General features: G+C 45.6%; 1 protein-coding gene across 1 annotated transcript in view; it reads right to left on the reverse strand.

The window, feature by feature from the left end:
* Window positions 1-18,071, reverse strand: part of LOC119448705 (sushi, von Willebrand factor type A, EGF and pentraxin domain-containing protein 1) — a 95,198-nt gene extending 77,127 nt beyond the window's left edge. The window contains exon 1 of the mRNA XM_049666465.1: window positions 17,581-18,071. Coding sequence (XP_049522422.1) covers window positions 17,581-18,050 — 470 coding nt within the window. The 5' untranslated portion in view covers window positions 18,051-18,071. The remainder of the gene's footprint in view (window positions 1-17,580) is intronic.
* Between the last annotated feature and the right edge of the window lie 715 nt (window positions 18,072-18,786).

The raw sequence follows: 18,786 nt of genomic DNA on the forward strand, positions 1-18,786 counted from the left end.
GTAATCAAGACCGGCCTGATTCAGTGAAACAGGGTAATAGTGAACTGTTCCACTCTCACAGATGACGTAATAAAAACTAGGCCGATTCTGGGACACCCTGTAAGAGTGAACTGGGCCAATCTTGGAGATGGGTGCTATCAAAACTAGGCCGATTTCTGAAAACAGTGTAATACTATATTGCACTGATACCCAAGATAGTATAATCAGAACTGAGCCGATTCCAGGAGACAGTGTAATAGTGAAATGGGCCGATCCGCCGATAGTTTAAACAAGACTAGGTCGACTACAGAAGAAAGTTTAATAGTGAACTGGGCCAGACTCTGATATAGCGCAACTGTAAACTGGGCCGATTCCAGAGATAGTGGAAAAGATAACTGGGCCAATCCCACAGATGGTGTAATAAAGACGGCTGATTCCGGAGTCAGTGCAATAGTAAACTGAGCCGATCCCGCAGATCAGCTCTGCCGATTGCGCATTTAGTGCAATTGTAGACTGAGCCTATCCCGGGGATGGTGTATTCAAGTGGACACATTACAGAGATAGTGCATTTGCAAACTGGGCTGATCCTTGACATGGTGCTAGCAAAACGGCCGATTCTGGAGAAGGCGCAATAGTGAACTGGGCTGATTTCGGAAATGATACTATCACAATTTGGCCTAATCTAAAAGACAGTGTGATAGTGAGCTGGATCGATACCACAGATGGGTGTAACCAAAACTATGCCGATTCCATGAGACAGTGTAATGGTGAACTGGACGCATCCCGGAAATGGTGTAATGAAACCTAGGCTCATTCCAGGCCGCAATTGTAAAACTGGGTAAATTACAGAGATAGTGGAATAGATAACTGGGGCGATCCCGCAGATGCTGTTATCAAAACTGGGCTGATTCTGGGGGACATTGTAATAGTGAACTGGGAGTATCCCGGAGATGGTGTGATCTAAACTAGGCCCATTCCAGCAGAAGCACGTAATAGTGAACTGGACTGATTCCGCAAATGGGTGTAATCAAAACTGGGTAAATTCCTGAAGATAGTGTAATAGTGAACTGGGCCCATCCGGAAGGCGGTGTAATCAAGCGAATCGATTCCATAGATAGTGCACATGTAAACTTGGCCGATCCTGGAAATAGGACTAGCAATACTAGGCCGATTCCTGGAGATAGTGAAATAGTGAATTGGGCCAATTCGAGAGATGGCGCAATTATAACTGGGCCGATCGAAGATGGTACAATCAAAAGTGGGTTGATTCCAGGAGACAGTGTAATAGTGAACTTAGCCGATCTCGGAGATGGTGTAATCAAAAGAGGCGACTTAATGCGCCGATTCTTACATCGTGAGGCTTATAGCGCGCGAAAAGACAAGGACGAAGGAAGACGTGACACACACAGGCGTCACGTCTTTCTCAGGCATCACGTCCTCCTTCGTCCTTGTCTTTTCGCGCGCTATAAGCCTCACGATGTCATACCAACCAGCCAAAATCACTGCATTACACCCATTCTTACACCAGTGCACATCTGCCTAAGTAAGGACTTGTTGTTGTTGTTGTTGTTGTTGTTGTTGTTGTTGTTGTTGTTGTTGTTGTTGTTGTTGTTGTTGTTGTTGTTGTTGTTGTTGTTGTTGTTGTTGTTGTTGTTGTTGTTGTTGTTGTTGTTGTTGTTGTTGTTGTTGTTGTTGTTGTTGTTGTTGTTGTTGTTGTTGTTGTTGTTGTTGTTGTTGTTGTTGTTTTAATGCGGACCGGAATTATGCAGGAAGGGAGTGAAGCTCAGCTAAATGATTCCGTCGCTGAAAACCCCTCCTTACTTCCGTGACACTGGAAAGGAGGTTTGAGCACGCGCCGGGTTGCCGGTGACAGGAAAGGGGAGGATCTGGTAGCGTGACGGGCACCACACGCATTGGGCTTAATGGATCTTTACTTGGTTTCCGCTGGGTTGAGCTGGGTCGAGCTGGGTGTGTTGGATCACGTGATCACCTCGCTGCGCTCATAAAGTGTATGCGCCACGCGTGCGGCTCTCAAGCATTTGCCCCAGATTGCGTGATGGCCTGATTGGTTGGGGTGGAACGTGCAGGATACGCGTTGTAACAACGCGGTGCTACATACAGCCCATACGCACTACATACGCGGTCCATACGCACAGCCTGTTTCAGGATGATGATAACTCCGTATTTCGCGCTGTTAAAACAGCTGAACTTTTTTATGACTGCCATTTTGGTACCAATACATATCATTGTACCAGACATTTGATAGCAAGTTTACGGTGAGTCCAATCAATGTAATCAGAACAAAAAAAGAAATATGGCATCGATGCGAACTCTTCCTAGGCACATCAAGAGTTGACATTCATTTCCTATATGTCTGCAATTTTTTCCAAATGCCATCTTGTGCAGAATTTGGAACCTTCGCAGAAAACACTTAAGTCTGGGAACGTTTATATTGCTACGTGCATATTGCGTGTTTCTTCTGTTTGATGCGCGCGGGCGCCTAGACGAAGACGAACTGCCCTGGGCTCTCGAGCCACTGTTGTGGAGAGCTGCTCTGAAGTGCTGCGTGTTCGGCTCTGGGGGTTACGGCCACGAATTGAGTAGTTCCTGACTCTTTTTTGCTTGTTAACTGTTTTTGTAGCATATTTGTTATTTAATAAGTGCTTTTTGGGTAATCAGACCAGACAGATGCCATTTTCGTCACCAGGGCCCGGGGCTTTCCCCTGGTCCGCCTCTATTCCCTCGCAGGATTTACCTGTGGACTTGTTTCTGCGTAACGGCGTCAAATCAGTTCCCGTGGCTATCGTCCCAACCAATGATGGCATCATACGGATGAAGAACCCGAAAGCGATTCAGGCGGAACTGCGATCGGCGACAGCCCATTTCCTGAATATTACAGAGGTCCGCCAGTTCGGCAGAGGAGGTATCCTTTGCTTTTCTCCAGACCAGCCCTGTGTACAAGACCTTCTAAAGTGTTCCACGTTTGCCTCCAATCCGGTAAGGGCATTCATCCCACCTCACTTGGCGTGTGTGAAAGGGCTTGTGCGTGGCGTTGATGTCAACATGTCACCAACAGAAATATTAGAGTTGTTTTCACCAGCAGGTGCTATTTCAATTTATCGGTGTGGACGTGTCGTAGACAAAAACAAAAGTCCTACTGAATCGGTCATTGTAACATTTGCAGGGACAGATAGGCCAACAGAAATCAAGGCATGGCCCCTAATCTATCGAGTGGAACCTTTATCCCCTCGTCCTCTTCAATGTGTAAAGTGCTGGCGCTACGGACACACAATGAAAGGATGTAGGTCTGCTCCTAGATGCCGAATTTGTGGTGAGGAACATAATTCCAGCGAATGCACCAACAAAGAAGAAAAGTGCTGCCTCTGCAGTGAAGGCCACTCTGCTGATTATTTGAATTGCTCAGCAAGGGCACGCGAACTACAGATTCTAGAAATCGTTGAGCGAAGACGTTGTTCTCGTCAAGAAGCCATAGCTGAAATGCAGGCTAGAACACAGGGGTACGCAGGTGTCACAGCCCGTCATACAATGTCCACGGAAGCGTCTCTTTCAATTTCAATTGCCGATGCTGTCGAAAGGGCAATGGAGAAGGCCATGGAGCGCCTAGCTGGAAACCTTTGTGAGTCCTTGTCACAAATCTTAGCTACCCAGATGGCGCAGATATTCGGCACAACAGCACCTATCACTATAACTTCGCAAACTACTGAGTGTTCACGACCATCAAATGAAGAGGTAGCTCCTAAACTCATGTCCCAAGATGATCAAATTGCTGGTCCATCTGTTGATGCAAACAAAAATCACAGTGAAAGCATCAATGAGGAGGCACAAAGCTCAGAGGAAATGGACATGGACCCCCGATCGCTAAAACGTTCAAGATCCCCTTTGTCGAAAACAGCCACTACACTTATTCACTCAAAGACCAAAAAATACCTGAAAGAAAACCTTACAAAGAACGATTTCTTAAAAGACAACATTTTAAGCAAGGCAGTTACTGAGTCAATCCTTTCGCAACCATAGGATTCCTCAAAATTCTTCATTGGAATTGCCGATCCATTCACTCTTCCGTAACAGATTTATTGTATTTGGCATCGAAATTCTCCCCGGATATTATTGCACTACAAGAAACATGGCTTTCAACACATCAACCTTTTCATATAAATAACTTCCGATCTTTCCGATTGGACCGTCCTTCGAAAGGCGGCGGCTTAGCCTTCTTCATTAGTAATAGAGTTAGTCTTAAGGTGAAGATTTCATACAAACATATGTCCCCTGAAAGTGAAATTTTTGCCTTAGATGTAACCTTACCGGGCTGCCTACCATTCTCTTTAGTAAATGTATACTTTCCTGCGGGTGTGCAAGACACTCGATCTTTGGATTCCGCGTTGACGTCATGGTGCAAGGATAAAATCCTTGTGGGAGATTTCAACTCCCATCACACGTGTTGGGGTTTTCGGACAGACCAATGTGGCAAACGCTTGTGGAATTGGTCAACAGATAATAATATGACTTGTCTCAACACTAGAACTCCTACATTTGTTTGTAATCGATCGCGCTCAGCCTTGGATTTAAGTTTCATAAGTTCATCTCTCACTAGTTCATCTTGGGCAGCCTTGGACTGTGCCACCAACAGTGATCACTGTCCAATAATATTTGAAATTGCTTGCCCGTTAATACCATCGTGCTCTCAGATCCGAGTATTCGTGAACTACAATAAATTTAAAAATGATTTAAAAGCACATTTGGCCCACCATTCTGAAGAGCGCGAAGAATACAAACCTATGAAAATTTGTGCTGTTATCAAACGATCATACCAAGAGGCTGAATTTATTATTGAGTCTGCCAAGAGAGCCTCTCATAGTCCTTGGTGGAATCCAGACTGTACACGAGACTACAGACGAAGAAAAGCAGCTTGGAAGCAACTACTCTATAACCAGTCCCCCAAAAATTGGGCTGATTACAAATTTTACGCCGCTATATTTAAACGCACAGTCGCTCAATCAAAAGAAGATTATGATAGGAAACACTTCGATTTCCTTTCAAATCCCAAAAACAAAAAAGCGCTGTTTAGATATATGCGAAATCGCAAAATTCTGCCACCACCAATTAATATTGATTATGTAACACTAACATCTGATGAAATGACAAAATCCCTAGAACAGATTGCGAAAGGCCTTGAGCGTAGATTCACGTCATCTATGTCACAAAACTTGCAAAAACCAGCCCTAACGTCAGACTTTAATGAAGTTACTGTGCCTGAATTAGCTCCAGTAATTCGAAACTTACCCGTGTCAGCTCCAGGTCCTGATGGAATTACAGTGCATATGATAAAAATTTTATTCGAACTATCTCCTTCTGATCTTTTAAGCATTATAAACTATTCTCTAAACAACGCCTGGATACCATACGATTGGAAACTAGCTAAAGTAATCCCGATACCTAAAAAACAAGGATTAGGTTACTCCATAGAAAATATCAGACCTATCTCTCTTACTTCTAATATGGTTAAACTCATAGAGAGGGTTCTACATTACAGAATTACTGTCTGGATGTCGGATAATTTAATATTAAATCCAAATCAAATAGGCTTCAGAGCTGACTGCTCTATATGGTGTGCCCATGCTGATTTAGAGAGCCGCATACAACTCGCTAGAAAAAGAAGACAATATGCCGCTTTAGTGACATTAGACATAGCTAAAGCATATGACTCCGTAGAACATACAGTTCTACTGAATGTACTACGGAATCATAATGTCCCAAATTATATAATTGCGTGGTTGGCAGAATTTTTGAGATCAAGAGAATTTTATTGCTTTAAGGATGGCTGCTTTTCGTCTAAGTTCAAACAGACTCGTGGTGTCCCCCAAGGAGCAGTCCTATCTCCAATATTATTTAACATATTAATGAGTTCAATTCCAGCCAGTCAGGACGTGCAAGTTTACGTTTATGCAGACGATATTGCATTCTTCGCCGCCGACAACGACATATATTCTTTATACCAAAAATTGCAGAGATACTTGAGTATGCTTGAGGTATGGCTTCAATCAATTGGCATGTCATTAAACGTAAGTAAAAGCGCAATATTGGTGTTCCCACTTATGCATCCGGTTTCTATATCCATAGTTTACAATCAAGAAAACATTCCGCAGGTTGAGTCTCTTAAATATTTAGGTATCATTTATGACGGAAAACTCAACTGGAGTCCACATATAGAAAACGTGGCATCTAAGGCTCAGCGTGCTTTAGGTTTACTACGCAGACTGAGCAACCGAAAATATGGGCTACGTAGGCAAGCCCTCTTAATGATATACAAAATGTACATGCGTCCAATATTGGAATTCGGCTGTGTATTGTTCTCGGGAAGCCCTGCTTATAAAACTAAGCCTCTGGTTCTATTGGAGCGTGAAGCCCTGCGCCTGTGCCTGGGACTCCCTAGGTTTGTAGCAAACAATGTTCTTTATCAGGAAGCGCGCCTACCAACATTGCCCTGCAGATTCCGCATCTTAACGATACAAACATTTCTCAAATTTTACAGTTCTCCAATTAGACGATCTGAATATGTATTTATAAACGATCCAAACTCCTTCTTTCTTGCTCATTGGCCACGTTTTCACACCCCACAGGTTATTTTTGTACAAAAGCAATGAGACAGTTTGAATGTAAAAATTCGAGACGTTATTCCATCATATCATTCAAATCAGAATTTAAAGATTGAATTAGATGAAATTTTCCCACAGAACCCTAAGTTTAATTCAGTCCGGTTATTAAATAATATGTTGCAAGATTACCTTGCACACGTACACACAATTAACATAATAGCCACTGACGCTTCCGTGAATGACGAAAAGGCGGGCGTAGGCATTTTCTCGCTTTCGCTTGGCTGGTCATTCTCCTTCAGACTACCAGATTTCACTCCTGTATTTGAAGCTGAGCTCCTGGCAATGATTCTAGCTTTGCGGAAACTCCCTTTAAATGAATCCAGCGCGTTAATTCTAACAGATTCCCTTTCTGTCTGTACTGCGCTTACAGCTTCAACAAATTCACCGGCTCTAAAGACGTTTCTAACATTAGTTCCCCCCCAGATGAATCTTATAAAATTATTATGGGTACCAGGACACTGCGGATTACATTTAAATGAAATGGCCGATTCATTAGCGAGAGCATCCCTGAATGGACCGATACTATCGGTCCTTCCAGTGGTGGCACAAATAACAGCGATCAGATATCGGAAATATGCAATTCGTAGAGATATCATGGAAACAATAACATCATGGACTGAATTTCAGCACCTAAAATTTCCGTGGAAAATTCATTGGTGTCCATCAAGACAATCGGAAGTCATCCTTACAAAATTACGTTGCCGTGTCCCACCATTAAATTTATATTTACACAGGGCTGGTCTGGCGATATCGCCGCTGTGCCAATTCTGCCTAGAAATAGAAACCGTAGAACACTATTTTTTAATCTGTCGTCAGTATACATTACAAAGAAAAAGACTTCTTGAAATACCGCTTGCTAAATTAGGGTTAAATTTAACATCAGAATCAGTACTCACTTTCGGTGCCTCGGTATTGGGCTTTAGCCACAGGGACGTATTTGATGCCGTTTGTGGTTTCATTCAATCAACAAAACGAATAAAATTTTAAATTCCCACTTTTACAATTCTCTGAGAGATATTTCAGTTTTAATTTATAGCATTAGTATTATAAATTATGCAGTTCAGAAAAATTAATCTGTCTGTTGTTCTGATTACTAAAATGCACATTAACTGTAGTTTCAGAATGCATATGTAAAAGTTCAGATGCTCAATTCTTGGCCAATCCCCCGAAGTGGGTACGAGCCATGTGCTGAGGACATCATCATCATCATCATCTCGAGCTATCGGCTGATCTGACCAACGCTGCAGCTATTTTTTGTAAATATACTTGTAAATAGTCTCCTGTACTTAATCCTTCGTTCGCGTAACATTTTGGTGGAGCGTGCCGTTCCCCGTCCTCGCCACGGAGCTCCGCAGCGGCCGCACCGCCCAGCTTTCCACCATGGCTCCCGGTGACGACACCTCGTCTGCTGCTACTACTGCAACTCCAACCACAACGTACGTCACGGGTGCCACACCCCGCGATCCTGGCATAATCTCCAGCCAAGATAATGTCAACGTTGATGACTGGCTACGCATGTATGAGCTTGTTAGCCACATCTACCACTGGGACCCTACCATAATGCTAGCGAATGTCCTCTTCTACTTGGGCGGAACACCTCGTGTCTGGTTCCGGACACACGAGGAGGAGATCTCTAGCTGGGACGCTTTCAAAGAGAAGCTCCGCGACCTCTTTGGAAATCCGACCGGTCGGCAGCAGGCTGCAAGAAAAGAGCTTGCTACCCGAGTACAGTCTCCCACTGAATCGTATGTCTCGTACATACAAGACGTGCTAGCTCTTTGCCGGAAAGTCGACAAGAACATGGTCGCATAACAATATGAAGGTGATTAGAAACGTTGAGAAGGCTCTCCATCGGATGCATCGAAAATATTCAACAACAAATGTTTGCAAGACATGGTAATTAATTAAGACTCTTAAGACTATAGCAGACACATTTTGAGGTTCTCACGAGTATGTACATAAGGCTACTCGATTTCAGCTGTTTCATCTTAATATACTTATTTATGTCTGCGTGCTGTCGTTCTCATTCAAAAATTGTTCCGAAGCACTTACTCTACTACCTTGGATGAGTTCTAAAACAGCTGACTCTGCCACGTGTACGTGGTTCCAAAGTGCCGAACCAGAAAACGCAAGGGCAAGACAGTGCAGGTTTTCATTGAAAGTGCACTTAAAAAAGTGACTCTGTAAAAATAAAAAATGTTGCACTTTCGCCCATAATGCGAGGCAGTGTCGCCAAAGCGGGCATTGTTCGTACGGTATCTCTTGAAGTCAGCATTCGCAGTTGTGCGTGAATAGTAATGAGGACTTCGTTTGGGGGGGGGGGGGGGGGGGGGGGGGCTGTTTTCAGGTGGTGGGGAAGTGGAGAGACACGGAGTTTCATTCCTTTCTTATCCTACCTTTCGATTCTTGCCACTGGCATTGCTTAAATTATTTCACCTCAGCACTGGTTTATGGATAAGCTTCAGGTCGTAGCGTCAGCCAACTACATTAGCGAGCGCTCAAGAGGCCAAGCACAGAGAGAGAGAGAGAGGATGCTTTTTTTTTCTTGTTTTAACCATACATACATCTTATTGAAAAAAAAAAGCTATAAGCGCCGCGCACATGGCATTTTCCCAGAAGAGTTCCTAGGCGAGGCAAGCATACATTGCCACTAAGTACGTGAGCTTCAGTAGACTACTTAACAAGAACTCATTAATTTACTTTTTTTATTAGTGACTCGGGAGCAGTTGTTGAGATGGCATATTTGGAGGCGACAACATTTTAATGCACCCCCATATTTCTTTTCTTAGAAATCGCACTTAGTTCGAGATATTCATCACGGAATTTCAAAGTTCGATTGAGGCAATATCGAAATCGAGCGCTTCCAGTTGCAGACATGAGAGAAGTGCGCGAAGAAGTTTGAATAATGGCGTGTTGCGCCAAATTCTGAACCGGCACTCAGCGGCATTTGCTTGCCAGGTAAAGAGAGAGAGCGAAGTGAGGAATAAAGGGCAGGGAGAATAACTAGACTTTGTCCAGTTTGCTACCCTATAACAAGCAGAAAATAAGGGATATCCGAAACTATAACGTGGAAAAATATGGACGCAGCATGAAATCAGTGAGAAGAAAACTTGGCATAGGTCAAGGCAAGATGTATACACTGAAAGATAAGAAGGGTAATATCACCAGCAATTTCGATTACATAGTAAAAGCAGCGGAATAATTCTATACTGACCTGTTAACTGCCCAGAGCAGCCAAAATACTTTAATTCGAAGTAGTGATGAACAGGATACAGAGGCTCCTTTTATAACTAGCTATTAGAGCACTGCACGGGCCGATTTTTGCGGCCCGGGCCCGGCCCGGGCCCGTTTTTACAATAGGCGGCCCGCCCGAGCCCGATCAAAACTTCTATGGCGAGACCCGGGCCCGGCCCGGGCCCGGAAACAATCTACGTTACCCGCCCGGCCCGGCCCGCCACCCCTTTACCTTAAGCCCGAGCCCGGCCCGAGCCCGACTCGAAACCGGCCCGAACCCGGCCCGAGGCCGAAAAATACATGTTTTTCAGAGTTGAGAAGCCCGAGAATAACTCGCAGAAAGCCCGAGCCCGGCCCGGGCCCGCGTCTAAAAACCCGAGCCCGGCCCGGGCCCGGGTCAAAAAGCACACGCCGTGCCCGAGCCCGGCCCGAGCCCGTGAAAAAACTCCTCTACCCGGCCCGGCCCGGCCCACGGGCCGAGCCGGGCCCGGGCTTTCGGGTAAGCCCGAGCCCGTGCAGTGCTCTACTAGTTATAAGGTTAGAAGGGCCTTGCAAGATATGACTCGGGGGAAAAGCTGCTGGAGCAGATGGAATAACAGTCGATTTATTCAAGGATAGAGGAGATATGCTTGAAAAGCTTGCGGCCCTTTATACGCAATGCCTCACGACTTCAAGTGTATCAGAGAGCTGGAAGAAGGACAACATTATACTAATGTATAAGAAGGGAGACGTTAGAGAAGTGAAGAATTACAGACCCATTAGCTTGCTTTCAATGTCGTATAAAATATTCACGAAGATAATTTCCAATAAAATCGGGGCAACACTTGACTTCAGTCAACCAAGAAAACAGGCTGGCTTCAGGAAGGGATATTCTACGATGGATCACAACCATGTCACCAATCATGCAATCGAGAAATCTGCGGAGTACAATCAACCTCTCTAAATGGGTTTCATAGACTATGAAAAGGCATTTGATTCTGTAGAGATACCAGCAGTCATATAGGCATTTCGTAATCAAGAAGTACAGCAGGCATGCAGGAATATCTTGGCAAATATCTACAAACATTCCCCAGCGACCTTGGTTCTACACTAGCAAAGAAGAAAGTTACCTATCAAAAAAGGCATCAGGCAAGAATGCTATCCACTGCAAGCGTAGAAGTATTCAAGGTCTTAAACTGGCAAGGCTCAGGAGTGAGGATCAACGGCAAATATCTCAGCAACCTTCGGTCTGCAGATGACATTGTCCTATTCAGCAACAACAGGGACGAATTACAACAAATGATTAAGGACCTTAACCGAGAAAGTGTAAAAGTGGGATTGAAGATTAAATTCAGAAGACAAAGATTCGACAGATAGCCTGGCAAGGGAACAAGAATTCAGGATCGCCAGTCATCCTCTAGAGTCTGTAAAGGAGTACGTTTATCTAGGTAAATTACTCACAGGCGACCCTGATCATGAGACCAAAATTTGCAGAAGAATAAAATTGGGTTGGAGTGCATACGGCAGGCATTTCCAAATCCTGACTGGGAGCTTACCACTGTCGTTGAAAAGAAAAGTGTACAATCATTGTACTCTACAGGTGCTAACATATGGGGCAGAAAATTGAAGGTTAACAAAGAAGCTCGAGAACAAGTTAAAGACCGCGCAAAGAGTGATGGAACAAATAATTTTAGGCCTAACGTTATGATACAGGAAGAGAGCGATGTGGATAAGAGAGCAAACGGGGATAGCCGATATTCTAGCTGACATTAAAGAAAGAAATGGAGTTGGACAGGCCATGTAATGCGTAGGGTAGATAACCGGTCGACCATTAGAGTTAGAGAATGGATGCCAAGGGAAGGGAAGCGCAGTCGAGGATGGCAGAAAACTAGGTGGGGGATGAAGTTAGAAAATTTGCAGGCCCAAGATGGAATCAGCTATAGCGCAAGACAGGGGTAATTGGAGATCGCAGGGAGAGGCCTGCAATCTCCAATGATGATGATGATGAAAGTGCCGTATCAGTACCTGCCGCGACTGGCCGAGACGTTCAGTTTCAAACTTTCTCGTGCTTTTCGTCACAGGGTCTTTCCGTCTGATATGATGGCGGTATAACATTTTATGAGCTCCGGGCCCGCAAAGTCGGTTTCGGTGCCTGGATTTACCATTGGTAATTTAAGATGGATACGCAGAATTAGTTGCGAGTTTCAAGAGTTAAAAAAAATGAGGGTGTAGTCAACAGTTAACATGACTGCCTCTTAATTTGTCATTTACAAAACTTCTCCCAAGGTTCTAATAAAACGGTAATAATAAATCATTTTTTTTGTTAATTAGTCTTCTCAAGCTCGCGTTCTTAGCGGCAAGGTATACGTCTGCCTCACCTAGGAACTCCTATGCAGAAACGCCACGTTCGCTGTGCTTATATCTTTTTTTTTATTAAAAATGTCAGCCCATTGGCCAGGAATGTTTTGTTTATGGTAGTTCTTAATCGATGCGAACTTGCTCAACTGCCCTGCGGTCGCTCGGCCTGCAGCGTGGGAGGGCTAAAGCCTACCGTGCGCTCTGATGTGAGGATCACCTGCTGTACCGATATGTTTAGCTTCAGAATCAGCATTTTACATTAAATGTTCACTAATGTTACAGGCAGTGGCGTAGCCAGAAATTTTGTTCGGGGGGGGGACTCATGTTGCAACGTGGCCTCCTCCTTATAAAGGTTGTCGGGGCATCAAATACATGAATAATAACTGCATTGCCAATGTCAATGCCATTGTATGTTAGATGCTGCAAACGAATTATTTAACGCTACGCACTGTCAAGACAATTATGTATTTTTTCATAAAAGAATATCTTCGTATGTCCCAAACATTGTGGCACAAATAGCTGATATCAATGCTTCCGTGTTTTTTTTTTTTTTGTATCTAATAAGTAAAGAAAATATCGCGCAAACTTTAGAACTATACCAGTTCGAAAGCAGCAAAGCAGTGCATGCAGCTGATATGAAAGACGTAAAGGCCATAAAATGAAAAAGTTGAGGACAAATATTTTGATGAATCTTTGTCATTCAACAACCTTGTTTACAGTTTTGTACATATGCAACGGCCAGGGAAAAACCTCCATGACGCTGTCCTTCGTTGCAGTCGATTGCGCAGGAGCAGATGTTACCGGTCGTATATTGTAATGACACCGAAATTATAGTCGCAACAGTGAGTACATATAAAAAGCCGAAGTTCCGCAAAATACACATTAGAAATGTGAAGATAGAATGGAATATACAAATGCGAAGATAAACGGCAAGAAAGTGTCTCGTGAAACTAAGTTCACTGCTTGTATACAAAAAACATCGCAACAAGATGTTTAAATATACGTATAAATCTGCAATAAATCCACGTATATAAGGAAAAGTCACTGTATACTGTATAATGCGTCAAACAAGACAAATAAACATGTTACGCAGTCACAGATAGTAAAGTTCACGCATACGAGTATAAAGACAGACGATCCAGGCAAGAACAAAACTATGATCTCAGAAATCGTGATATGCATTGGGGCCATGCTGCGGTCGCGACAGCACCATGTGGCTAGAATAATAGAAAAAGAGTGCAGAAATCAATACGAAAATGCGTATTTTAACTGCCTGCACAGCGGCAACAATAATTCTGCACCCCAAATTAAAGAAGGGTATTGCTTCGTTTCAAAAAGGAAATAAGAACATGTAGCTAAAAATGAAAGAAAAAGACAAACGAAAGCCACAGATGATGCGGCAAGTTGATTTACCCAACATCCCAGTGCGTTTCTGGGAAACGCCGCGTGTGCCGGGCTTTCAATGAGCAAGGTCGGTCAAAATTGGTTATTGATGTCCCCGTAATTTTTGCATTCGCAAGATAATTTTGATCATCATACTAACTGTTACAATAAACGGTGAAAATTTCTGTGGTTTTAGAAGCTAATGAACAGTCATACGTTTTCATAATTACGAGCTTATATAGGAACGTGAAGGAACAGATATTTTTACCTGCATTGATTTTTGCTGCTTCGCTATCTAAACGATAAACTTCACTCGGCGGGGAAGTTTAGCGAAGCGTTCAATAACTTCGGACGCGTTGATGGCGACGTCTCTGTGGGCGTATAGAAGCGCCAGCCTAACCATGCGTTCCTCAGACATTGTAGAGCGCAAGTGGTTTTTTTAGTAATCTCATGTTTGAAAATCTCTCTGCGCTGGAAGGGTGACTAGAATCTGCAGCAGTTTGTACACATGTACATATAACCTGCAGTCTCAGTGAGAGAGGGCATCTATTCCTGTGCTAAAACCTAAAAACACCTCTTCGATATCGTTTCTTCAGCACCACGCTCGACAAGATAAACAGCCGTCCTCTTACGGAAGTCAGAATTCTTGGTCCCTGGTCCCAGCCGACGTCGGAACGAACTGCTTTAAAAGCGCTAGTGCGCTTTTTAAAAGAAACAGGACTTAGTGAAAAACTATAAAATGTGCGGACTGATGCCTTTATTATTGCGATAGCAATTATATGGACACTCCAAAGCAGATTTCTGCCGTCGGCGTCGCCGTCGTCGTCGGCGACGCCGTCGCCGTCGCCGTGAGGTTCCGTATGACGTCAATGGAGATGAAATCGTCGCCGCGCGCCGTCGAACGCTGTATGTGCGAGTGAAAGGGCGCGAGGGACGCGCGCTTTCACGGGGAGTGAACCCACGGCGGAGAACAAACGCACGTTCAGCGCCGTGCTCCCTTAAGGGCTGCAGAAGTAGGCGTCTCTTTCCTCCTTTACAATCACCAACGCCGCACGCATTTTGTGCGAACGCGGGGAAAACGCCGAAAGCGTCGACAACAGTTCGGCGTGTTGCCGGTGCTGCTGCATGTCCAAGTTTATACAGCTGTTAAAGCTACTATCATTACTCCGTGTAGCTCTCTACAAATTTGCTATCGCAATTGATGCTTCGCCTTTCAGGTGAAACTGCGACAACTTTTTTTTTCTTTTCTTTTTAATCTTCTCTTGTTTTCTAATCTTTTATTGCGATAGCAATTATATGGACACTTCAGCCGGATTTCTGCCGTCGGCGTCGCCGTCGCCGTCGCCGTGAGGTTCCGTATAGATTCCAAGGGCGATAAAATCGTCGCCGCGCGCCGTATGCGCGAGCGAAAGCGCGCGGGGGACGCGCGCTATCACGGAGGGCGAACGCACGGCGGAAAGCAAACGCGACCGTCCCGCGAAAGGCCGTTGGGGTATGGGAGGGAGGGAGGCAGGGCGGCGCTGTGCTCCGGCGCCAAAGGCGTATCTTACCACTCAATCTCCCACGCGAAAGCAAGAAACGGGAAGAGGGGGGGAGGGGGGGGGCGGCTTTTTCTCTGCCAACAACTTCTCTGCCCGGCGGTCGCCCGCACCGTCTCTTATCTCCACACGGCTCTGACCTGTGTATGGGCTGTGCATTTGCCGCTCAGTTTCCGTTGAAGTGATAGACCGCGCGAACTTGCGCTTGCTGCCAGCATTTTGACAGTCGTTGGCTGCGGTCATTCAGTGTGATCTATTCATGTTTGCTTGTGCGCGCTGACACCACGATTGTTAATTCAGTTAGTAAGCCAATGTGTCCAAGTTTATGCAGTCGATAAAACTACTATCCCTACTCCGAATAGCGCTCTACTAATTTGCTATCGCAATCGATGCTTCGCCTTTCGGGCGAAATTGCGACATTTTTTCTGCCCTTACCCCATCCCCGTGTGCAGAGTAGCCAACCGGACACTTAACCTGGTCAACCTCTCTGCCTTTCACCTCTTATTTTCCTTCCTTCCTTCCTTGCTTCCTTCCTTCGATATCGTTGACATCCTTGTTTAGGTACCTCAATTGCACAAACATTAAGCTGTTCGATTCCAGCAATATGCGTCGTTTCGTCAGCAAGTACGGAGACGCAGCCTGCAGCGTTCACTTTTGCATCTAGGCTTTCTTTGATAATTTCACCACAAATTTCTATAATTTGGTTTTGTACATCTGGTTTAAATACGAGACATTACTGGGGCAACATTCCAAATGATTCTTCAGATATGTATCTCCCCAATTAGCTCGCATGCGAAGAAGTGCTCTGGAAATACCAGTATTTTCAGCGGGGGCTTTGCTTAAATCCATAGGACCAGTGTCCCTATCGCCACGGAGAGCCAGACCTTGCCGCCCGCAAAAGAGAACTGTCTCAAATTTAATAGGCCGTTAACTTTCTTCTGTTTTCTCTTATTTTACTTTGCCTGCCCTGGTCCAGCTGATCGATCACATTGGGCGCGCTTCCTGAAAATGTTTGGAGAAAATTATCAGATGCGCCAGCTGACAGTCACGGTGATATTTAACATTTTCGTGTGTGTGGAAGATCGCGAGCGCGTGCTTCCATTTCTGGAACGGATTGGACACGCGCGTTCGCGTGCGTGCATGTTGGCCCAAGTTTATAAAAACATTAAACCCAGAAAGTTCCAGAATTAAAAATCAGAAGCACGCCTTTGGAAATGTCAGTGCAACTTTCGCGTCAAATGTTTATGAGAACTTTATACCCATCAATTTTCGGAATTGAAATCCATGCGCTCCGTAGATTCCGAGGCCGCTGCGAGATACCGCGACGCGCCCGCTCGCTATCGAAAAGACCTTGAAGCTTTGTGCTCGGCTGGGGCTCCTCACGTTATGTGACTCCAGGTGCATGGGCGTTGCCGCAAAATCCAGCCCGTGTACACAATTTTCGTGCCGAAATGTATTTTCGAGCGTCAAAAGGACATTGTAGACAAAACACAGAATGATTCCCGGCGCCGGTGGTTGTTTTGGTCGGCGGCGCATGACTGCACGAAAAAATTTCGGGGGGAGGGGGGCTGATGGGGCTTCAGCCCCATCAGCCCTCCCCCCCCCCCCCCCCCGGCTACGCCCCTGGTTACAGGTACTTAGTATGCAGAAAGAGGTCCCCATGTTAAAGACTGTATCGGGACCTCCTAGCTTCAATCGAGTTGCGCAATGATCTATGCTAATACTTTCCTTACTCCGTGCCATCACAGCTATCGCTGTAAAACGAGCCCTCGGATCATGGCTACGCTCGAACGCAGCACGAAGCGGGCGCTCGTATTTCCTACCACGTTTGAGCGTGGACACGCCCTGACTGGTTACTTTCTAATATACTTTAAATGTTGGCAGCGGATTACGAGATGAACCAAGGAGGAAGTACTTGAGTTGGAAATCGCTGCCAGCGGCACTGATAAGAAGGATCGCGCCGTTATACTCTAGCATCGCTCTCACGCGCGCGTGAATGGGTGAAAAAGAGCCACAATTTCGAAACCGGAAAGCAAGTAGTTCTCCACGTTTGTGAGACGTGTGTTCGATATGAGCTTCGTCGACGATCCAATGAAAGACAGATTCTATGCGTGCAACGGCTGAGCCTTTGTGACAGAATGCAACTGATGCACGCTGCGAAACCTAGACGTGAAGTCTGTCCTGCGTGATATTGAAATCGGAAGCGTTTAGTGATAGTAAGCAGTAGCAGTTCCCGTGAAAGCTTTCGGCGTTAATACGATATCCTGTCACCGCAAGTGTACCTTCCCTGAAATCGATACGGCCAGGCAGTGTTTACTCATCCATGCCGCGAATAAATTCAACCTTCAGGTTCTCGTGTCGCTCAGGGGCAAGCGAGACAAGCATGTCAAGCAACTGTAGCAGATAGAATCTCACTGAAGTGCAAGCCTTCTCACCTGTTAGCACCAACACGGCCATTTTGCAGCAGACTGCTGGCGTACTCAAGCGCCTGCCTGGTCATGGTGCTGCCTCCGCGATAGCCTATCTTCTCGAGCTCATATAGGAAGCTGCACATGCTGCCGCCACCGTCGGAGATGTAGTTGATGTGAAGCTTGTAGTTGCTGCCGTAGGTGACCACCGCAAGCCGGGAAAAGTCCGGCGACACCGTCAACAACCGCGCGGTCATCTCCGTGAAATGCCTTTCTGCCGGGAAGTTATCCGCACCGATGCTGCCGGACTCGTCGAGCACGAAGACGATGTCGTTTCTCGTTCTAGCGTACTGCTCTAGCGTATTCACGAACCTCCGCAAGTCATCCTTGAGCAGCAGACACCTCACCACCGATCTCGTGGCGAGTGACAGCACCAGCAGGCCGGTCACAAGAAGATGCCGGGATCCGAGCGGAGACGAGCTACGCTGACCGCGCATCGCGACTGTCCAGATGCCACTAACGTCGTAGGCATTCTGCCGTGCGAAGCGACCCTTGCGTGACGCCACGTCTCTCTTATCGGAGTTCTTTAATCGAGCGGAGTCGCGAAACGCGGCCTCATAGTACAGCCGTCTGCAGTGGGTGCTTATTTTGGTTGATTTATTTTCTTTAGAGAGGCAACAAGATCTAGATCTGGCTGACTCGGTCCGCCTGCCTCGAAAAGCTAGAAACGGTCAGTACTCATTTCACCAACTGCGCCTTGTGCATGGTACGTCTTACCGAATCCACGTAGTGCAGTGAAAGCTACGGGTCGTGTCAGCCACCCAAAAAGAAGAACCAGAAGGCGGGCTCCTCCACAGACCACCTATGACCTCCCTCCGCGCGACGCCTATAAAATGGAAGCTTCACGGAAGGAAGTACAGTCGACTTCCGTTAACTCGACCCTGGCGGGACCGACGAAATTGATCGAATTATGCGGCGGGTCGAATTAAACAAGATGCTGAAAAAACGCCACAACGCACCGCTGAATTATTTGACAGTATTTGTCCGAGTCTAACACGCCCCCGATTGAAAAGCGCGCCCACTCTCTAGGTGTCCAAAGTAGAAAGCTAAAGTAGAAATTACATGGAATCTCCAAAGCAATGTAGAAGTCTAACGCGCACACTTTTTTTTTTTTTTTTTTTTTGTAGTGACGGCCGGTTTTCTAAAGTCAGCTTTGCCGCATAATCTTTATAG

Source organism: Dermacentor silvarum, chromosome 4, assembly GCF_013339745.2.
Source record: "Dermacentor silvarum isolate Dsil-2018 chromosome 4, BIME_Dsil_1.4, whole genome shotgun sequence".
Classification (NCBI taxonomy): domain Eukaryota; kingdom Metazoa; phylum Arthropoda; class Arachnida; order Ixodida; family Ixodidae; genus Dermacentor; species Dermacentor silvarum.